Source organism: Balaenoptera musculus, chromosome 10 (genome assembly GCF_009873245.2).
Source record: "Balaenoptera musculus isolate JJ_BM4_2016_0621 chromosome 10, mBalMus1.pri.v3, whole genome shotgun sequence".
NCBI lineage: Eukaryota > Metazoa > Chordata > Mammalia > Artiodactyla > Balaenopteridae > Balaenoptera > Balaenoptera musculus.
The window spans coordinates 35,685,095-35,709,199 of record NC_045794.1 but is presented as its reverse complement, the minus strand read 5'-3'; the positions used below and the strand labels follow the sequence as shown (position 1 = coordinate 35,709,199).

At 37.3% G+C, this 24,105-nt stretch overlaps 1 protein-coding gene across 3 annotated transcripts in view; it reads left to right on the top strand.

Annotated features, from left to right (window-relative positions):
• The window catches only part of NELL2 (neural EGFL like 2), a 357,101-nt gene that overhangs the window by 80,003 nt on the left and 252,993 nt on the right, over nt 1–24,105 (top strand). For all 3 annotated transcript variants that reach the window (XM_036866748.1, XM_036866747.1, XM_036866749.1), the window contains 6 exons: nt 12,784–12,957; nt 13,044–13,140; nt 15,522–15,594; nt 15,765–15,847; nt 17,082–17,210; nt 18,702–18,804. In XM_036866748.1, coding sequence (XP_036722643.1) covers nt 12,784–12,957; nt 13,044–13,140; nt 15,522–15,594; nt 15,765–15,847; nt 17,082–17,210; nt 18,702–18,804 — 659 coding nt within the window. The remainder of the gene's footprint in view (nt 1–12,783; nt 12,958–13,043; nt 13,141–15,521; nt 15,595–15,764; nt 15,848–17,081; nt 17,211–18,701; nt 18,805–24,105) is intronic.

Sequence of the window (24,105 nt, the reverse complement as noted above, 5' to 3'; positions counted from 1 at the left end):
CTGCAGAGCAGGATAAAGAAAAAAGAATGAAAAGAACTGAGGACAGTCTCAGAGACCTCTGGGACAATATTAAACGCACCAACATTCGAATTATAGGGGTCCCAGAAGAAGAAGAGAAAAAGAAAGGGACTGAGAAAATATTTGAAGAGATTATAGTTGAAAACTTCCCTAATATGGGAAAGGAAATAGTTAATCAAGTCCTGGAAGCACAGAGAGTCCCATACAGGATAAACCCAAGGAGAAACACGCCAAGACACATATTAATCAAATTGTCAAAAATTAAATATAAGGAAAACATATTAAAAGCAGCAAGGGAAAAACAACAAATAACACACAAGGGAATCCCCATAAGGTTAACATCTGATCTTTCAGCAGAAACTCTGGAAGCCAGAAGGGAGTGGCAAGATATACTTAAAGTGATGAAGGAGAAAAACCTACAACCAAGATTACTCTACCCAGCAAGGATCTCATTCAGATGTGATGGAGAAATTAAAACCTTTACAGACAAGCAAAAGCTGAGAGAGTTCAGCACCACCAAACCAGCTTTACAACAAATGCTAAAGGAACTTCTCTAGGCAAGAAACACAAGAGAAGGAAAACACCTACAATAACAAACCCAAAACATTTAAGAAAATGGGAATAGGAACATACATATCGATTATTACCTTGAATGTAAATGGATTAAATGCTCCCACCAAAAGACACAGGCTGGCTGAATGGATACAAAAACAAGACCCATATATATGCTGTCTACAAGAGACCCACTTCACACCTAGAGACACATACAGACTGAAAGTGAGGGGATGGAAAAAGATATTCCATGCAAATGGAAATCAAAAGAAAGCTGGAGTAACAATTCTCATATCAGACAAAATAGACTTTAAAATAAAGACTATTACAAGAGACAAAGAAGGACACTATATAATGATCAAAGGATCGATCCAAGAGGAAGGTATAACAATTGTAAATATTTATGCACCCAAAATAGGAGCACCTCAATACATAAGGCAAATACTAACAGCCATAAAAGGGGAAATCGACAGCAACACAATCATAGTAGGGGACTTTAACACCCCACTTTCACCAATGGACAGATCATCCAAAATGAAAATAAATAAGGAAACACAAGCTTTAAATGATACATTAAACAAGATGGACTTAATTGATATTTATAGGACATTCCACCCCAAAACAACAGAATACACATTTTTCTCAAGTGCTCATGGAACATTCTCCAGGATAGATCATATCTTGGGTCAGAAATCAAGCCTTGGTAAATTTAAGAAAATTGAAATCGTATCAAGTATCTTTTCCAACCACAACGCTATGAGACTAGATATCAATTACAGGAAAAGATCTGTAAAAAATACAAACACATGGAGGCTACACAATACACTACTTAATAACGAAGTGATCACTGAAGAAATCAAAGGGGAAATCAAAAAATACCTAGAAACAAATGACAATGGAGATACGACGACCCAAAACCTATGGGACGCAGCAAAAGCGGTGCTAAGAGGGAAGTTTATAGCAATACAAGCCTACCTCAAGAAACAGGAAACATCTCGAATAAACAACCTAACCTTGCACCTAAAGCAATTAGCGTAAGAAGAACAAAAAAACCCCAAAGCCAGCAGAAGGAAAGAAATCATAAAGATCAGATCAGAAATAAATGAAAAAGAAATGAAGGAAACAATAGCAAAAATCAATGAAACTAAAAGCTGGTTCTTTGAGAAGATAAATAAAATTGATAAACCATTAGCCAGACTCATCAAGAGAAAAAGGGAGAAGGTTCAAATCAATAGAATTAGAAATGAAAAAGGAGAAGTAACCACTGACACTGCAGAAATACAAAAGACCATGAGAGATTACTACAAGCAACTCTATGCCAATAAAATGGACAACCTGGAAGAAATGGACAGATTCTTAGAAATGCACAAACTGCCGAGACTGAACCAGGAAGAAATAGAAAATATGAACAGACCAATCACAAGCACTGAAATTGAAACTGTGATTAAAAACCTTCCAACAAACAAAAGCCCAGGACCAGATGGCTTCACAGGCGAATTCTATCAAACATTTAGAGAAGAGCTAACACCTATCCTTCTCAAACTCTTCCAAAATATTGCAGAGGGAGGAACACTCCCCAACTCATTCTACGAGGCCACCATCACCCTGATACCAAAACCAGACAAAGATGTCACAAAGAAAGAAAACTACAGGCCAATATCACTGATGAACATAGATGCAAAAATCCTCAACAAAATACTAGCAAACAGAATCCAACAGCACATTAAAAGGATCATACACCATGATCAAGTGGGGTTTATCCCAGGAATGCAAGGATTCTTCAACATACGCAAATCAATCAATGTGATACACCATATTAACAAATTGCAGGAGAAAAACCATATGATCATCTCAATAGATGCAGAGAAAGCTTTCGACAAAATTCAACACCCATTTATGATAAAAGCCCTGCAGAAAGTAGGCATAGAGGGAACTTTCCTCAACATAATAAAGGCCATATATGACAAACCCACAGCCAACATTGTCCTCAATGGTGAAAAACTGAAACCATTTCCACTAAGATCAGGAACAACACAAGGTTGCCCACTCTCACCACTATTATTCAACGTAGCTTTGGAAGTGTTAGCCACAGCAATCAGAGAAGAGAAAGAAATAAAAGGAATCCAAATCGGAAAAGAAGAAGTAAAGCTGTCACTATTTGCAGATGACATGATACTATACATAGAGAATCCTAAAGATGCTACCAGAAAACTCCTAGAGCTAATCAATGAATTTGGTAAAGTAGCAGGATACAAAATTAATGCACAGAAATGTCTTGCATTTCTATACACTAATGACGAAAAATCTGAAAGTGAAATTAAGAAAACACTCCCGTTTACCATTGCAACAAAAAGAATAAAATATCTAGGAATAAACCTACCTAAGGAGATAAAAGACCTGTATGCAGAAAATTATAAGACACTGATGAAAGAAATTAAAGATGATACAAATAGATGGAGAGATATACCATGTTCCTGGATTGGAAGAATCAACATTGTGAAAATGACTCTACTACCCAAAGCAATCTACAGATTCAATGCAATCCCTATCAAACTGCCACTGGCATTTTTCACAGAACTAGAACAAAAAATTTCACAATTTGTATGGAAACACAAAAGACCCTGAATAGCCAAAGCAATCTTGAGAACAAAAAATGGAGCTGGGGGAATCAGGCTCCCTGACTTCAGACTCTATTACAAAGCTTCAGTAATCAAGACAGTTTGGTACTGGCACAAAAACAGAAATATAGATCAATGGAACAGGATAGAAAGCCCAGAGATAAACCCACACAGATATGGTCACCTTATCTTTGATAAAGGAGGCAAGCATATACAGTGGAGAAAAGACAGCCTCTTCAATAAGTGGTGCTGGGAAAATTGGACAGGTACATGTAAAAGTATGAAATTAGAACACTCCCTGACACCATGCACAAAAATAAACTCAAAATGGATTAAAGACCTAAGTGTAAGGGCAGACACTATCAAACTCTTAGAGGAAAACATAGGCAGAACACTCTATGACATACATCACAGTAAGATTCTTTTTGACCCAGCTCCCAGAGAAATGGAAATAAGAACACAAATAAACAAATGGGACCTAATGAAACTTAAAAGCTTTTGCACAGCAAAGGAAACCATAAACAAGACCAAAAGACAACCATCAGAATGGGAGAAAATATTTGCAAATGAAGCAACTGACAAAGGATTAATCTCCAAGATTTACAAGCAGCTCATGCAGCTCAATAACAAAAAAACGAACAACCCAATCCAAAAATGGGCAGAAGACCTAAATAGACATTTCTCCAAAGAAGATATACAGATGGGCTACACACACATGAAAGTATGCTCAACATCATTAATCATTAGAGAAATGCAAATCAAAACTACAATGAGATATCATCTCACACCGGTCAGAATGGCCATCATCAGAAAATCTAGAAACAATAAATGCTGGAGAGGGTGTGGAGGAAAGGGAACACTCTTGCACTGTTGGTGGGAATGTAAATTGATACAGCCACTATGGAGAACAGTATGGAGGTTCCTTAAAAAACTACCAATAGAACTACCATACGACCCAGCAATCTCACTACTGGGCATATACCCTGAGAAAACCATAGGTCAAAAAGAGTCATGTACCAAAATGTTCATTGCAGCTCTATTTACAATAGCCAGGACATGGAAGCAACCTAAATGTCCATCGACAGATGAATGGATAAAGAAGATGTGGCACATATATACAATGGAATATTACTCAGCCATAAAAAGAAATGAAATGGAGGTATTTGTAATGAGGTGGATGGAGTTAGAGACTGTCATACAGAGTGAAGTAAGTCAGAAAGAGAAAAACAAATACAGTATGCTAACACATATATACGGAACCTAAGGAAAAAAAAAAAAAAGGCCATGAAGAACCTAGTGGCAAGACGGGAATAAAGACACAGACCTACTAGAGAATGGACTTGAGGATATGGGTAGGGGGTGAGGTGAGATGTGACAGGGTGAGAGAGTGTCATGGACATATATACACTACCAAATGTAAAATAGATAACTAGTGGGAAGCAGCCGCATAGCACAGGGAGATCAGCTTGGTGCTTTGTGACCACCTAGAGGGGTGGGATGGGGAGGGTGGGAGGGAGGGAGATGCAAGAGGGAAGAGAAATGGGAACATATTGTATATGTATAACTGATTCACTTTGTTATAAAGCAGAAGCTAACACACCATTGTAACACAATTATACTTCAATAAAGATGTTTAAAAAAAAATAATAATTCCCTGGGTAATCCCTATGCCTTCATGGCTTTCAATACAATCTCTATGTCTATGACTCCCAAGTCCTATTTCCATAACGGACCTCTCTCCATCTCAGACTGCTAGATCTAGCTGACCTCTCTACATGTCCTCTTGAATGCTCATTAGGTACTTTAAACATAACATATCTAAGTTTAAAACTTGGTTCAAATTATCCTTGTTTTTCTTAATTTAAGAATGCCTTGATTTCTTCATCTCTGAAGGATATTTTCGCTGGGTATAGGATTCTGGCCTGATAGCTTTTTCTTTCATCACATCAAAAATATTTTTCCACTTCCTTCTGGCTTTCATTGTTTCTTCTGGGGAATTCACTACCATTCGAATTGTTTTTTCCTATACATAATGTGTCAATTTTTTTTCTCACTGCTTTCAATATTTTTTTCTTTATTCTTCGTTTTCAGAAGTTTCATTATGATCAGTATTTCTTTGAGTTTGTCTTGTTTGGGGTTTGCACAGATTCTTGAATCTGTGAGTTTATGTCTCTGACCAGATTTGGGGAGCTTACAGCCATTATTTCTTCAAGTACTTTTTTAGTTCACCCTCTTTCTCCTCTTTTATGGGCTCTGATTATAAAAATGTTAGAACTTTTGTTATAATCTCCCAGGGCTCTGAGACTGTTCATTTTCTTTCAGTCTGTTTTGTCTCTACTGTTCAAATTGAACAATTTTTGTTCTGTCTTCTAGTTAACTGACTCTTTTTTGGTCCCCTCCATTTTGCTGTTGAGCTTTTTATTTCAGTTATTGTATTTTTCAGTTTTAAAATTTCCATTTGGTTCTTCTTTATTTATTTGGTCCTTCTATTTCTTTGCTGAGGTTTCTAACTTTTTTTTTTAATTTTTGAATTTTATTTTATTTATTTTTTTATACAGCAGGTTCTTATTAGTTATCCATTTTATACATATTAGTGTATATATGTCAATCCCAATCTCCCAGTTCATGACACCACCACCCCCCCAGCCACTTTCTCCTCTTGGTGTCCATACGTTTGTTCTCTATATCTGTGTCTCTATTTTTGCCCTGCAAACCCGTTCATCTGTACCATTTCTCTAGGTTCCACATATATGCATTAATATACGGTATTTGTTTTTCTCTTTCTGACTTACTTCACTCTGTATGACAGTCTCTAGATCCATCCACGTCTCTACAAATGACCCAATTTCGTTCCTTTTTATGGCTGAGTAATATTCCATTGTATATATGTACCACAACTTCTTTATCCATTGGTCTGTCAGTGGGCATTTAGGTTGCTTCCATGACCTGGTTATTGTAAATAGTGCTGCAGTGAACATTGGGGTGCATGTGTCTTTTTGAATTATGGTTTTCTCTGGGTATATGCCCAGCAGTGGGATTGCTGGATCATATGGTAATTCTATTTATAGTTTTTTAAGGAACCTCCATACTGTTCTCCATAGTGGCTGTATCAATTTACATTCCCACCAAGAGTGCAAGAGGGTTCCCTTTTCTCCACATCCTCTCCAGCATTTGTTGCTTGTAGATTTTCTGATGATGTCCATTCTGACTGGTGTGAGGTGATACCTCATTGTAGTTTTGATTTGCATTTCTCTAATAATTAGTAATGTTGAGCAGATTTTCATGTGCTTCTTGGCCATCTGTATGTCTTCTTTGGAGAAATGTCTATTTAGGTCTTCTGCCCATTTTCTCATTGGGTTGTTTGTTCTTTTAATATTGAGCTGCATGAGCTGTTTATATATTTTGGAGATTAATCCTTTGTCTGTTTATTTGTTTGCAAGTATTTTCTCCCATTCTGAGGGTTGTCCTTTCGTCTTATGGTTTCCTTTGCTGTGCAAAAGGTATAAAGTTTAATTAGGTCCCATTTGTTTATTTTTGTTTTTATTTTCATTACTCTAGGAGATGGGTCAAAAAAGATCTTGCTGTGATTTATGTCAAAGAGTGTTCTTCCTATGTTTTCCTCTAAGAGTTTTATAGTGTCCGGTATTGCATTTAGGTCTATAATCCATTTTGAGTTTATTTTTCTGTATGGTGTTAGGGAGTGTTCTAATTGCATTCTTTTCCAAGTAGCTGTCCAGTTTTCCCAGCACCACTTATTGAAGAGACTGTCTTTACTCCATTGTATATCCTTGCCTCCTTTGTCATAGATTAGTTGACAATAGGTGTGTGGGTTTATCTCTGGGTTTTCTATCCTGTTCCATTGAACTATATTTCTGTTTTTGTGCCAGTATCATATTGTCTTGACTACTGTAGCTTTGTAGTATAGTCTGAAGTCAGGGGGTCTGATTCCCTTTTTTTCCCTCAAGACTGCTTTGGCTATTCAGGGTCTTTTGTGTCTCCATACAAATTTTAAGATGATTTGTTCTAGTTCTGTAAAAAATGCCATTGGTAATTTGATAGGGATTGCATTGAATCTGTATATTGCTTTGTGTAGTATAGTCATCTTCACAATATTGATTCTTCCAAACCAAGAACATGGTATATCTCTTCATCTGTTTGTGTCATCTTTGATTTCTTTCATCAGTGTCTTATAGTTTTCTGCATACAGGTCTTTTGTCTCCCTAGGTAGGTTTATTCCTAGGTATTTTATTCTTTTTGTTGCAATGGTAATTGGGAGTGTTTCCTTAATTTCTCTTTCTGATCTTTTGTTGTTAGTGTATAGGAAAGCAAGAGATTACTGTGCATTAATTTTGTAGCCTCCAACTTTACCAAATTCATTGATTAGCTCTAGTACTTTTCTGGTGGCATGTTTAGGATTCTCTATGTATAATATCATGTCATCTGCAAACAGTGACAGTTTTACTTCTTCTTTTCCAATTTGTATTCCATTTACTTCTTTTTCATCTCTGATTGCCATGGCTAGGACTTCCAAAATTATGTTGAATAATAGTGGCGAGAGTAGATGTCCTGTCTTGTTCCTGATCTTAGAGGAAATGCTTTCAGTTTTTCACCTTTGAGAATGATGTTTGCTGTGGGTTTGTCATATACGGTCTTTATTATGTTGAGGTAGGTTCCCTCTATGCCCACTTTCTGGAGAGTTTTTATCATAAATGGGCATTGAATTTTGTGAAAAGCTTTTTCTCCATCTATTGAGAAGATCATATGGTTTTTATTCTTCAGTTTGTTAATATGGTGTATCACATTGATTGATTTGCATATATTGAAGAATCCTTGCATCCCTGAGATAAATCCCACTTGATCATGGTGTATGATCCTTTTAATGTGTTGTTGGATTGTTTGCTAGTATTTTCTTGAGGATTTTTGCAACTATATTCATCAGTGATATTGGTCTGTAATTTTCTTTTTTTTGTAGTATTTTTGTCTGGTTTTGGTATCAGGGTGATGGTGGCCTCATAGAATGAGTTTGGGAGTGTTCCTTCCTCTGCAATTTTTTGGAAGAGTTTGAGAAGGATGGGTGTTAGCTCTTCTCTAAATGTTTGATAGATTTCACTTGTGAAGCCATCTGGTCCTGGACTGTTGTTTGTTGGAAGATTTTTAATCACAGTTTCCATTTCATTACTTGTGATTGGTCTGTTCATATTTTCTATTTCTTGCTGGTTCAGTCTTGGAAGGTTATACCTTTCTAAGAATTTGTCCATTTCTTCCAGGTTGTCCATTTTATTAGCATAGAGTTGCTTGTAGTATTCTCTTAGGATGCTTTGTATTTCTGTGGTGTCTGTTGTAACTTCTCCTTTTTCATTTCTAATTTTATTGATTTTAGTCCTCTCTCTCTTTTTCTTGATGAGTCTGGCTAATGGTTTATCAATTTTGTTTATCTTCTCAAGAACCAGCTTTTAGTTTTATTGATCTTTGGTGTTGTTTTCTTTGTTTCTATTTCATTTATTTCTGCTCTGATCTTTATGATTTCTTTCCTTCTACTAGCTTTGGGTTTTGTTTGTTCTTCTTTCTCTAGTTCCTTTAGGTGTAAGGTTAGATTGTTTATTTGAGATTTTTCTTGTTTCTTGAGGTAGGCTTGTAGTGCTATAAACTTCCATCTTAGAACTGCTTTTGCTGCATTCCATAGGTTTTGGATTGTCTTGTGTTCATTGTCATTTGTCTCTAGGTATTTTTTGATTTCCTCTCTGATTTCTTCAGTTATCTCTTGGTTATTTAGTAACGTATAAAATAACCTCCATGTGTTTGTGTTTTTTACATTTTTTCCCTGTAATTCATTTCTAATCTCATAGCATTGTGGTCAGAAAAGATGCTTGATATGATTTCAATCTTCTTAAATTTACTAAGGCTTGATTTGTGACCCAAGATGTGATCTATCCTGGAGAATGTTCCATGTGCACTTGAGAAGAAAGTGTAATCTGCTGTTTTTGGATGGAATGTCCTATAAATATCAATTAAATCTATCTGGTCTATTGTGTCATTTAAAGCTTGTGTGTCCTTATTAATTTTCTGTTTGGATGATCTGTCCATTGTTGTAAGTGAGGTGTTAAAGTCCCCCACTATTATTGTGTTACTTCGACTTCCTCTTTTATAGCTGTTAGCAGTTGCCTTATGTATTGAGGTGCTCCTATGTTGGGTGTATATATATTTACAATTGTTATATCTTCTTTTTGGACATTATGTAGTGTCCTCCCTTGTCTCTTGTAACATTCTTTATTTTAAAGTCTACTTTATCTGTTATGAGTACTGCTTCTCCAGCTTTATTTTGATTTGAATTTCCATGGAATATCTTTTTCCATCCCCTCACTTTCAGTCTGTATGTGTCCCTAGGTCTGAAGTGGGTCTGTTGTAGACAGCATATATGTGGGTCTTGTTTTTGTATCCATTCAGTGAGCCTGTGTCTTCTGGTTGGAGCATTTAATCCATTAACGTTTAAGGTAATTATTGATATGTATGTTCCTATTACCATTTTCTTAATTGTTATGGGTTTGTTTTTGTAGGTCCTTTTCTTCTCTTGTGTTTCTCACTTAGAGAAGTTCCTTTAGCATTTGTTGTAAAGCTGGTTTGTTGGTGCTGAATTCTCTTAGCTTTTGCTTGTCTGTAAAGCTTTTGATTTCTCCATCAATGCTGAATGAGATACTTGCTGGGTAGAGTAATGTTGGTTGTACGTTTTTCCCTTTCATCACTTTAAATACATTATGCCACCCCCTTGTGGCTTGTAGAGCTTCTGCTGAGAAATCAGATGTTAACCTTATGGGCGTTCTCTAGTATGATATTTGTCGTTTTCCCTTGTTGCTGTCAATAATTTTTATTTTTCTTTAATTTTTGTCAGTTTGATTACTATGTGTCTCGGCGTGTTTCTCCTTGGGTTCATCCTGCTTGGGACTCTCTGTGTTTCCTGGACTTGGGTGACTATTTCCTTTCCCATGTTAGGGAAGTTTTTGACTATAATCTCTTCAAATATTTTCTCTGGTCCTTTCTCTCTCCCTTCTCCCCTGGGACCCCTGTAATACGAATGTTGTTGCATTTCATGGTGTCCCAGGGGTCTCTTAGGCTGTCTTCATTTCTTTTCATTCCTTTTTCTTTATTCAGTTCCACAGCAGTGAATTCCACCATTCTGTCTTCCAGGTCATTTATCCGTTCTTCTGCCTCAGTTATTCTGCTATTGATTCCTTCTAGTCCTTCTAGTGTGTTTTTCATTTCAGTTACTGTATTGTTCATCTCTGTTTGTTTGTTCTTTAATTCTTCTAGGTCTTTGTTAAACATTTCTTGCATCTTCTCGATCTTTGCCTCCATTCTTATTCCGAGGTCCTGGGTCATCTTCACTATCATTATTCTGAATTCTTTTTCTGGAAGGTTGCCTATCTCCACTTCATTTAGTTGTTTTCCTGTGGTTTTATCTTGTTCCTTCATCTGGTATATAGCCCTCTGCCTTTTCATCTTGTCTATCTTTCTGTGAATGTGGTTTTTGTTCTACAGGCTGTAGGATTGTAGTCCTTCTTGATTCTGCTGTCTGCCCTCTGGTGGATGAGACTATCTAAGAGGCTTGTGCAAGCTTCCCGATAGGAGGGACTGGTGGTAGGTAGAGCTGGGTGTTGCTCTGGTGGCAGAGTTCAGTAAAACTTTAATCCACATGTGTGCTGATGGGTGGGGCTGGGTTCCCTCCCTGTTGGTTGTTTGGCCTGAGGCAACCCAACACTGGAGACTACCCGGGCTCTTTGGTGGGGGTAATGGCAGATTCTGGGAGGGCTCACGCCAAGGAGTACTTTCCAGAACTTCTGCTGCCAGTGTCCTTGTCCTTACAGTGGGACAGCGCCACCCCCACCTCTGCAGGAGAACCTCCAACACTAGCAGGTAGTTCTGGTCCAGTCTCCTGTGGGGTCACTGCTTCTTACCCTGGGTCCTGATGTGCACACTACTTTGTGTGTGCCCTCCAAGAGTGGAGTCTTTGTTTCCTCCAGTCCTGTCGAAGCCCTGCCATCAAATCCTGCTATCCTTCAAAGTCTGATTCTCTCGGAGTTCCTCCTCCCATTGCTGGACCCCCAGGTTGGGAAGCCTGATGTGGGGCTCAGAACCTTCACTCCAGTGGGTGGAGTTCAGTGGTATAAGTGTTCTCCAGTTTGTGAGTCACCCATCTGGCCATTATGGGATTTGATTTTATTGTGCTTGTGCCCCTCCTACCATCTCATTGTGGCTTCTCCTTTATCTTTGGATGTGGGGTATCTTTTTTGGTGAGTTCCAGTGTCTTCCTGTTGATGATTGTTTAGCAGTTAGTTGTGATTCCAGTGCTCTTGCAAGAAGGAGAACACATCCTTGTACTCCACCATCTTGAACCAATCTCAGCCTCTAACTTTTTTTCATTTGTTTCAAGTGTGTTCAAATATGTTTGTAATTGCTCATTTTAATCAATGCTTCTTTAAAATCTTTGTCAGGTAATTTTCACATCTCTGTCATCTTGTGATGTTGATATCTATTGATTGTCTTTTTTCATTATATTTGAGATCTTTCTGATTCTTGGTATGGTGTTTGATTTTTGATTGAAACTTGGATATTTTTGTATAATGTTTTGAGACTTGGTTTGAAACATGGATATATTTGTATGATGTTCTAAGACTTGGATCTCATTTAAACTCCATATTTTATGTGACTTTCTCTGACAATGCACTGGCAGAGGATGAGGGGGTGTCATCTTGTTATTTCCAGGTGGAACTAGAAATCCATGTTCCCTACTAGGCCTTCAGTTGACAATTAAGTGAGAACTTTTACTATTTCTGGGTGAGGGGGTGGAAGTTCCAACTGCCCACACAGTCTCTACCAGACACTCTGGTAGGGATGGTGTCATTACTGCAGGGTGATGGTGAAAGTTCTGACTCTCCACTAGGCCTCCTCTGAGAAGGCAGTGTGCTTTGTTACTAGGGATGGAACATGGTCTCCACTGATGCCATCGTTCATCTCATTACTGGCTGACAGGGTTACAATTCTTGGCTCTCTAGTTGGCCTTTGCTGGCACCACCCTGGCAGAGGTGTTGGGTACCTGATTTCTGCCTCAAGAGAGTGGAAATCTAGACTCCCCACTTAGCCTTTGCTGACATGTTTGGGGATGGAATCACAGTTTTTCCTGTGGTGCTTGGCTGGAATAGAGTGGTTGTTCTCTAAAAGTTTTTGCCTTTCTGGGCTTCTCCTTTTTTGGTACTTTAGCTGGAGTGAGCAGGCTTTTGAGGGGAATTGTTCTGTCTGCATCCATTGGTATTTCCAGGTTGCTGGCTTCTCCAGCTCCAAGACTGGCATATATGAGGCAAAAAGAAAACCCACTTCACTCACCATTCTGTTGTTACTCGGGCCCTGAGTGCCCTTGCATTTTAAAAACTTTTCTCCATCTTTCAGACTCTTATTGTTTGTTTTATAATATACTGTTTAGTTGTACTTACTGGGAGGAATAGGAAAAGTATGTCTAGTCCATCTTTCTGGAGACAGAGGTCATGTACATCATTTTTGAGCTTTATTTTCAATGGGCCTCGTGTGGTTCTTCTTCCCTGTGCAGGTACCTGGAACTGGAAAGCAACGGCCATGGGAATGAAGTCAGACTGCACTACCGCTCCGGCAGCCACCATCCTCACACAGAAGTGTTTCCCTACATTTTGGCTGATGATAAGTGGCACAAGCTCTCCTTAGCCATCAGTGCCTCCCACTTGATTTTACACGTCGACTGCAATAAGTGAGTGAAATGTTCTCAGTTCAGGTAATGGAAGATTCTAAGAAACGATGGTTAATGCACATTACTTACCTGATGCTTCTTTGCAGAATATATGAAAGAGTCGTGGAAAAGCCTTCCACAGACTTGCCTGTGGGCACATCATTTTGGCTGGGACAGAGAAATAATGCACACGGATATTTTAAGGTATCTCCTGACTAAACTCTGAGCGTAAAGTGTAAATATAAATGCTTTTTAATGAATTCGGAAAAGTACGTTTTGCTTTTTATGGTGTAAAGCAAAATAATTTGATGTGTATAGTTTTTTTTCTATTTGTGTCTATTTCTGTTTTAGTTTTTTTTTTTACACCGGTGTTTAATTTAGCCGGTCAGCACTATTTTCTCTTTTTTTTCCTGAATGAGTTTGAACTTTAGACATAACAGAGACAATCACAAGGCTCAATCAGGGCAGTTAACATCTTCTTGAAATCAGGCACTCAAAGTAATAAAAATCTAAAATGTTAATATACAAATAAACTCTCTACCTTTGAAATATAACCTTTGATGATACTTTTATAGGGGTGTTAATAATAGAGGATTAAAACTTTTCAATATTCATTATTCATGGTCTCTTTGTACTTCTGAAAGTGAGAAAGGAATACATATATATGCACAAATCCATCAAAGCTAGAAAGCAGTTATAATTTATATCTTTTTCTTATTGTCTATTTAGAGACACACTCCATGGAATTGCATCATGGGATCTAAAAGACATACCATTTAACTTTCAGTATTTTAAGGCTGAGGAAATAAAGTCCAGAAAATTGCTTGACTACAAGCCCATAGTGTAATCATTTTCCCCCCAATGACTCTGACACCGCCTGTCATACAGAAGAGGATCGACCGATGGTTGTTAAATGAAAGAATGATAGGTGATGTGTCTAACTCATGGAGTTCTAGCTAGAGTAGGTACCAGTAACTTTAAAATTGTGTTCAAAGAAAGGTTTGTATTCCCGGAAAAGGTATTTTTAAAACTTACTTAAACTGCCACCTGGAAACCAAGTGCTTTGAATATGTTATTTCATCGAATCCTAGTCTTGCTAGCCTTGGTGCAGGGCCTTTTATATTTTTTTAAAATCTCTTTTACATATGCATAAACCTGTTCAGAGAGGTTAAACAACTTATCCAAAGCCAGTCATGGGGAATTGATCCCATGCTTGTGAGTCCTGAAAAATCAGTGCTCTTTTCCCACATAAGGGATAGCAAATTTGTGCTACAGGTGCCAAGTCTCTCCTCTATTTAATCATGGCACTCTTCCCCTTGGAGCCCAGATGTCCTGTCAGAAACCTTCTCACACGTCTGTTATGTGTACTACTCTAGGGGCCATAATTTTTACTGTAGACTGTAAATGGTGCTCACTAGATTTGGGCAGTGCACAAACTATAGAACTCTACATGGTAGCTTTGCTTTCATGTTGCTGCTACCAAGTGATAGGATTTTGTTGTATACAAGTTGCTTCCCTGATCCAAACCCCAAGCAAACAGCAGATCCAGCAATTGCCACATAGTATACTTAAATATTTATCATTTACACTGACACTGTTTTTGTACCATGCTACTAATGAGATTAAATATGTAGAAGATATATAGGCCAGGATTTGACTGGTAAATCTTTGTAGGTACATTCAAAATTGTCTTAATAATACATTGGTATGTCACCTCTGTCATTAAATGTTCTATTTCCATTTTTCAAAGGGATAAAGTGAAATATTACTTAAAGAAAATATATAAAGATGTTGAAGGAAGAGAGAGGGGTGGTGAATGAAAGGGACAGCTGGAGTGTGTCTGATGAAGTCATTTCTGAGCTACCATTTGGCCATTGCTTTAAGAGCCTTATAAGCTGGAAGCTAATTATATCTTAATGCCGAAGGATGCATGTAAACTTCACATGTAAACATGTGATGTGACCTTCTGTATAAAATGGGTCATTTCCAGTTGGCATTTTAAAAAATTTTAGGCTAAACTTTCTGTACTCCTAAGGACTCATCACTAAGTCTTGCTGTAGCTGTTTAATAAATCTCTTGTCCTTTTTAAATTGAGAAATTCACTTTAAAATATCCAACCGAGAAACAAGAAATGCTCAAATAAACATTGCTCTTGTGACTTAGCTTTTCTCTTGTTTTCTGTTTGATGATTGCAGTTAACTTAAAACTGGTATCAGTTTCACTGTTGTTGAAACCCAAAGTGATTTTCAGGTTGATTTTTAAAGGTCATTTTCAAGCCTTTCTTCAGTGGCTAACTAAAAATAACTTCCCCAAACACATACTATTGCCTCTTAATTATATCTTGACATTTAATCTTAAGGCTTTGAAAATATTATCAATAAGAAAGTACGTAGGTAATCATCTATTTTGCCTGCCTGATTTTTTCTTTCCCTTTGGTTTGAAGTCAAAGCAATGTATTCAAAAAGATTTTATTCAGGGATTTTGGTGAGTCTATCCTGTAATGTTTCCCTTCATGAACTTGACTGTTGAACATAATTTGGGTAGATGAAAGTAATACGTCTTTTTCAAAATTTTTTCTCACACAGGGTATAATGCAAGACGTGCAATTACTTGTCATGCCCCAAGGATTTATTGCTCAGTGCCCAGATCTTAATCGCAGTAAGTCCATTAGTTCTTGCACCGTGTAATGAAAAGTATGCTTCTTGCTTAGTTTTGTCCAAAATGTCAGTTTGAAATTGGAGTTCTCATATATTAGTTGTCAGCATAGACTTAACCAGATTGAACTCCTTATAAATATAACTTGACCAATGTGGTGTTTGTAATTCTAGCCTGTCCAACTTGCAATGACTTTCATGGACTCGTGCAGAAAATCATGGAGCTGCAGGACATTTTAGCCAAAACATCAGCCAAGGTAAAAGCTCCTTAGAAATAGAGTCTGGGGGAGCTCAAAAATCCTTGAGGTTCCTTACAATTCCTTTTATAACCACAGTTGTTCACCTTTGAGACTTTTCTTATACCCTACCATGTACCAGGACTGAACTGAAATCCCTGCTCAAGAAAGGGGCTTATAAATATTCAAACCCTTGCCATCTGTATAACAAATGATTCAGTAAATCAAGAATGAGGCAGATTACTCCCCTGCTTATTACGACAGTAGGATTTATTGTTTAATTTAGTTTTTATTATTATTTAGTTTTTCTTTGCAAGGAAGGAGCCCAGAGGACATTGTAAAGAATATGAGCACTAGAATTATGTCAAGGAAATGGTCCCACAAAATCTTTCTACCACTCTGTTACAGTTGTAAGAATATTGGCTGTCTTAAGCCTGTATCAAGTTTACCTATAGTTTCACCAGGCTGTTGTCATGTTGCATAGCAGTTACTTATGACCTGAAAGTTGTGTTGTATATCAGTGATTTGTTTCTGACCCAATATATATTCTAAAATTTATGTTTGCACTCGAGCAAACATAGTCATGAAATTAAACATTTTTAAAAATGGAAAATGCTTCTCTGCATTGTGGATGATGCTATTTTGACTTAGCCTTCTTTTGCATCATATAAATCCTGCTTTTTTCCCCCCAAAGGCAGGGGACAAGTTTACTACAAAAAGAAGAGGGGAAAAAATCCTTTCTTTTAAATTAAAGGCTTAAGTCATTTGCAGCAACATGGGTGGACCTAGAGATTATCATACTAATTAAGTAAGTCAGAAAGAGAAAGACAAATACCATACGATATCATTTATATGTAGAATCTAAAATATGACACAAATGAACTTACCTATGAAACAGAAAAAGACTCACACACATAGAGAACAGACTTGTGGTTGCCAAGGGGGAGGTGGGTGAGGGAGGGATGGATTGGGAGTTTGGGATTAGCAGATGCAAACTATTATATATAGAGTGGATAAACAATAAGGGCCTACTGTATAGCACAGGAAACTATATTCAATATCCTGTAATAGATCACAATGGAAAAGAATAAAATGAAAAAAATAAAGGCTTACGTATATTTATAATAAATAGTTGATGGACACAGCCATCATTACAGCTATTCACCTGAAAAACAGTCAGATGCCTGTTGGAGTATTTTGCCTTTCTGCATTGCTGGAATGGTGAACAATATGAACCCCTTCCTTTGTGCCACAGCTGTCTCGAGCCGAACAGCGAATGAATAGATTGGACCAGTGCTATTGTGAAAGGACTTGCACCATGAAGGGAACCACCTACCGAGAATTCGAGTCGTGGACAGACGGCTGTAAGAACTGCACATGCCTGGTATGGCTTTTGCTGGAGTTCAGACTAAGGGAACTCAGATGTCCCCACTCTTTAAAAATTTATTAAAACAATGTCATCATGAAAAGTTCAAGACCCATTTCCTCAAGACACAACACTAAAGTGCCAGTAAACCCAGTCAAATCTAAAGAACTGTGTGTTGCATTATTAAAGACACTTTCTAGCCTATAAAGATGATTAGGGTTTAAGAATGCTATAAAGTTTTAAGTTTATTCGTCCACACATGAAGTTAACAATTTAAATTGGGTGAGTAAAGGGATTCCCAAAGGATTCTATCCTGTTATCCGTAACTTTTTCAGGGATTTTCCCCTCATGTTTTATTAATGCATTTTGATAAAACTAAATTAAGTGCAACAGGAAATACTGTGTCCAGATTGGGCTGTACAAACAAATAATGGAGTTTAAATAATCTTTAAAAGTTTACTAATACAGTGGAATACAAATTATAGAGTATAAATAAGTTTGAGTTCTTTAACTGCTCACTAATTAAGTAGAATATTTAGTGCATTATTATTTCACACATGTAAGTTCATTTTCAAAGAAAAGTTCAAAATGAGTTTAGTTTTGAACTTTTAAATTCCACATGAATTATCTGTTAAAACTCATTGACTGGAAAGAAGTCAGAGGTCTAAAAAATTTTTTCCCAAGTTCATCCAGTTTATTCAAAAGTGGAACATCATGATGTAAGAAGGTCAAAGTTAGCTGTGAAATAACTGTACATGTGTGTACGTGTGTGCCTGCTTTGTATGATTTCTGTTCAGGAACATATATTCCTATTAAAGTCATAGCATTTTACAAATACAGTAAAACCTTCCCAACTTGTTAAATGGGCGCCAAAAATCAAATTGAGTAAAATACAAGATGTGGTATGGTGAAGTCAATAAAGCGACTAGAAAAGCAGCTAACCTACCTGGGAGTTCTGGGTGACCTTTGGGAATCAAATTCCTTGAGGTCCCCTTTGCAGTGTGGCACCTCTTGTGATGATTGTCAGCATCAATTCATGGTGGTGGCCTGTCCAAGCTTAAATATCCTTGGGAAGATTTCGGCATCCTGAGACTGGGTCTCCAGCGCGGCAGCAGCTCTTCCAAAAATCTTCTCCTTTGTTGATGCTCATTTTGTGAGTCATCTGGGGAGACACGAGTGCCCCAGGCTGACCCTCAGCCTGCTGTTTCCCTGTCAGCAGGTGCCCTTCCCTCCACACCTGTCCTCATCCACTTCACAAGAGGAGGTGAGAACTCTAGTTCAGTTGCTGGACAGAAGATGGAGCCAATCACCATCTGTGTTATGACCCGACTTGTATTACTGTGGGTTTTACTGTATTATTATGGGTTTTGCTGTATAATAACCAAAGAGAATAGTGGTATTTATGACATTTTACATGAAGAGTTTGAAATTTAAGAAATATATTAAACAATACTTGAAAGCTACCAAGCTGCAACTTGGAAATTCTTTAAAATACTGTTTTCTTCTCAGAATGGAACCATCCAGTGTGAGACTCTGATTTGCCCAGATCCTGACTGCCCCCTCAAGTCGGCTCCTGCATACGTGGATGGCAAGTGCTGTAAGGAATGCAAATGTGAGCATAACTTTTATGATGAATGCTTTTTTGGCAAAACTAAAGCTTTGTATTAATAAATATTCACCCCTCATGGGTTTAATCTGGGTAAGCTAAATAGCTTTTAGAAATGATGGAAATACCTTCTCTATTTTGGTTGAGCAGTTCTTTTCCACTTAAAGGTGCTATACTTGTATTTTAGCAAGAAAGTTTTTCTTGGAGGAATCTATTCTGTATAGTGACAGTAGTAGCACAGATATGTAAGAAACTTAGTGGAAGGCTTTTCTCTCATTAACACTGCCTGATACAAATACCTCTCAACTAGGTTGAGAATAGTCCACACTCAGTCAAGATAAACAAGAAAATCCAAGATACAAGTGACCTTCAACAGCAGAAGATACAAAACTCTATTAGTCCAAACCACAGAAGTGCTCATTGTTATAGGACTGTCCAGTGTGGACAGGGCAGGGCCATGGTCTTAATTCATAAAAAGAGGCTCATGCCACTGAATGAGGAAGCCGTCTGCCTTTTAGCAGCTGTTGTATGCAGTTCACTTCTGATGTCTGGAAATGCTCTTTTAATCGATAGCTATCCTCAGATGGGTTCTAAATCATTTATTTAATAACATAAATCATCGCATCTCTATTACTTACACTTTAAAAGATTGCCTTAAGTCCATGTTAAAAGTAGCATTTAAAATTTAGCTATTATTATTAATTTTTTTACCATGCAATAGTAACATATATGAAAACTGGGTTGTTACAAAGTTTGCAGACTATCTAGGGCTGTGTAAGTGCAGTATAAGCATACACTCACATGCACGCGCACGCCCACAAGACAGAAAAGGGGGAGGGCAAGGGAGAGGGAAACGCAAGTAACAGCTGCTCTTTCTAGGGATTTGATACTCACTGGTCTCCGTTACCACTGCCGTACCTTCCTCTTGCCTGCACAGTGTGCAAGGTGCTCCTTCTGGTGAGAGTGACAAGTTCTCAGAGAAAAATCAGGAAGTCGCTTTGTAGTCCATTGATGTAATTCCCTCAGGAGCTCATGTATATTTAATTTTGTTAGACTTTACCTTGAAGCCAATCCATTTCATGAGAGTGTATTAGCCTAGTCAAGTAGATTTGGCTGAACCAGGAAAGGTTGAATGCGGTCGTTCTCACAGATGTCACCAGCTAATTTCCTTGGTGAGGGGTAATCTGAGTTCTTCCTTGAACTTGTATTAATAATAAAAAGCTCGTGACGATATTCTGTAGTTTTCTTTGTAGATGCTTGGAGGTAGGAGGAAGAAGGTCCCTCTCTAGGACTTTATAGTCATAACACAACAGTAGCAGGAATCATACTTTTGGCTTTTATTTCTTTCATCCTTTCCACTGATACTTCTACATTGTTACCTGTGAATATTTACATTCACATTTACATTAAGTGATGTTGATTTTATTAGAGACAGGCTGATTGAAATAATGGACCATCATGATAGATGGATTAGTCAGAAGTTGTGAATTTCAGTTCTGCTTTTACCATTTGTCTCTGTTACCAACAGTAAGCTGCCTATTAAATCAGACTGTGCTTGAAATCTTCCCAGAAAGCATGTAGTTAGACTTAATGAAATGGTAAAATATTTTGAAATTCATTAATGCAAAGTGCTTCTGGCAGACTTTGGTGTTAATGATTGGAAATCAACTGTATCTCATACATAAAATAGTGAAAGCTGCAAGTAAGTGATCAATGAGGGGACCATAGCATCACTGGAGAGGTATCACAATAATTCATTTGAGTCTTTCATTTCATGCAGTTAAAAAATAATAAGGATTAAGTGACTTTGTCTTTCTGGTCATATTCAGAGATATGAGTGCCATGGAATATAGAGGATTTGTGTCCTATAGTTGGTTGTATTTCGAGTATTTGAACCTCTGGTTCTGATGAATTCAACATTTTATGAGGGCTAACATGATATTTTCAGTAAACACCCATAGATTTTTTTTTTCCTACAAGAAATAAGTATTTAGTTCATATGGTAAATATTATTAGAGATTATTTGGGAATGTGTCTCATGCACAAAATTTTTTATGCAGAAAAGAAATAACATAACTTTTTATTGAGTATAATTTATATACTATGTAATTTACCCATTAAAAAAGTGTACAATTCAGTATATTTTAGTATATTTGTAAGGTTGTTCAACCATCATCACTACCTAATTCCAGGACATTTTCATTATGCCAGAAAGATACCCCATAACCATTAAGAATCATTCTGCCCTCCCCTCTCCTGCCAACCCCTGGCAACTGCTAATCTACTTTCTGTTCCTATGTGTTTGCTTATTCTGGGCATTTCATATAAACGCAATATACAATATCCACATGCATAAATTTAAAAACAGTCACTAGAAGTATTTCAGGAAATGTGCTTCTGAAAAGTTTTGCAAAAAATATTTTATAAAGGATAAATAATATTTACAATAAATTTAACAATCATTAGCCGACTTGTTTAGATAGTTCAGATTTTCATATGTGCTGAAAGTGGGAGAAGCTAATAGTTATACAGATCCATGATGTTCTGTGTGTTTGTATATATGTGTGTGTGTGTGTGTGTGTGTGTGTGTGTGTGTGTGTGTGTGTTTCACTGTTACATATGAGGGGAAGGAAACAGTATCATTTTCCTCTGTAAATTTCCCCAGTAGTATCAGTGTTATAATTTACGAGAACTTAATTTCAGTGGAATATAATTTCGATGTGTTTTACTTTTTAAAACACAAACATAAGCCTTCCTCTTTATTATTATTATTATTATTATTATTATTGGAGTAAAATTGCTTTACAATGTTGTGTTAGTTTCCGCTATACAATGAAGTGAATCAGCTATATGTATACCTATATCCCCTCTCTTGGACCTCCCTCCCACCCCCATCCCACCCATCTAGGTCGTCACAGAGCACCGAACTGAGCTCCCTGTGCTATACAACAGGTTCCCACTAGCTATCTGTTTTACACATGGTAGTGTATTTATGTCAAACCTAATCTCCCAATTCATCCCACCCTCCCCTTCCCCCTCTGTGTCCACATGTCTGTTCTCTACATCTGCGTCTCTATTCCTGCCCTATAAGTAGATTCATCTGTACCATTTTTCTAGATTCCACATATATACGTTAATATACGATATTTGTTTTTCTCTTTCTGGCTGGCTTCACTCTGTATGAAGTACTCTAGGTCCATCCACATCTCTACAAATGACCCAGTTTTGTTCCTTTTTATGGCTGAGTAATATTCCATTGTATATATGTACCACATCTTCTTTATCCATTCATCTATCGTTGGACATTTAGGCTGCTTCCATGTCCTGGCTATTGTAAATAGTGCTACAGTGAACATTGGGGTACATGTGTCCTTTTGAATTATAGTTTTCTCAGGGTATATGCCCAGGAGTGGGCTTGCTGGGTCATATGGTAGTTCTATTTTTAGTTTTTTAAGGAACCTTCACACTGTTCTCCATAGTGGCTGTATCAATTTACATTCCCATCAATAGTGCAGGAGGGTTCCCTTTTCTCCACACCCTCTCCAGCATAAAAAATGGGCGGAAGACCTAAATAGACATTTCACCACAGCCTTCCTCTTACACGCTGCACTCATTTGATCTTTGAAACTCTTTGGCTCCATAGCCTTTTTAATGACATAAAGTTAACAAAGTATATTCTTTAGTGAGAACTATTTAAAGAGATTAATCATTTATTGTTTCTAAAGCCCTCGGAAGGGAAAACATGTAACCGAACCGCTGAACTATTACTCTGCCAAGGCTGAAAGGAACAAAGCACGTGCACGCGGCCAGTCCTTTCTGGTGTTCTTTATTTACTGTTTTCAGCCTTGTTGCGTCAGAGTTGTTTGTGCAACTCTGAGCAGCCCTATTTTGCAGCCTGCTTTATATTTTCCCTCTGTAACTTCAACTCTAGCCCTTTATCCAAATATAAATACTGTTGAATAGTAAGAAGGTTGTTATTCTGGGAAAGAAGTCAGAGAGAACCAAGCCTGTCACTTTTCTTTATTTGACTCGACATAAGCAAAGTGTTGGGAGGAGGGGCTAAACCTTTTATGCCTCAACCGTTGAGCCCCCGTGGTGGAGTTAAACAGAGGATGAAATCCAAAGGCAGGAATGCACCAGTGTCAAATCATTAAGGTAATAATAGTCACAACTATAATGAAGTCACATCACTTCCTCAGATTAGAAGGCACATACTTTGCTCCTCAGGTGAACTTCACAGTAACTGTATAAGGTAGGCATTGTCTCCGTCTTCCTCATTAGAGGGATTATGTGACTTGCCCAAGAACACACATTTAGTTCGATGTGCCAGAGAAATTCTATCTGAAAGTGCTGTGCTTTGCCAGCCTACTTTCCTCTTTAAAAACCACCTGCTATAATTAATCTCAGTGATCTACTTTCATCAATCGGTAACTAAGCTTACCATACAAAGCCATTTGGGGTTCTGGCTAAGTCTAGGTGAAATTACGAAGTACGCAGAGTACCACTCTGCTTACTTTTCAGCCACCACTGCCATACCCTTTATTCCAGTCCCAGGGCTCTCAACTAGCCAACAGCAAGACTGACTGACGCAAATTCAAGGCAGCTCTAGAAAATGTAAAGTATAAGTATTTTGGGTGACATTAGATCTGAAATAGGATGAAGTCAAACTAATTACAGTACATAAAATCTCAACCCAGTTTAAAAAATTGTCAGAAAATAATCAACTAAAGTTCTAGGAAATAGAAAGTTACTAAAATCACTGAACTTAGAAAACATTTTTAAAGTATTCAGTGAATTCATTTATTTTCTTTCAGTGGACTGTAGATTCAAGTTTGAGCACAGAGCTCTGCTTCACAGAAAAAGTGATTCATGAAAATAGGGAATCTGAAGCAAATCTGAACTAATGGTCTAATGACTTTTGCAGAAAAAGCTATGTTTTAATAAACAACAACAAGGAAGGCAGATTTCCTTTCCATTTCTAGAAAAGCATCAAATACAGGAAATGTGAATGTGACCGTCAGAATTGGTTGGTGCTTGCCTAGTAGCCATAGTTATTTTAACTGGTGTTTTCTCAAAGAGGCCAGATTTATATGAATAAGTTAAAATCATTATTTTGGCTGAACAAAATCAGGGTTTTAATATGTAATATAGATTACATTTTAATATGCTTTGTGCTGATTAGATATCATATTGTTTTAAACTTAATTTAAAAACCCTCTTAGCTTAGATAAAATGGACTTTTGATATCTTTGCATATTGAGTGGTTAAGCATGTGGGTTATAGAGTTAGATTTTCTGGGTTTGAATT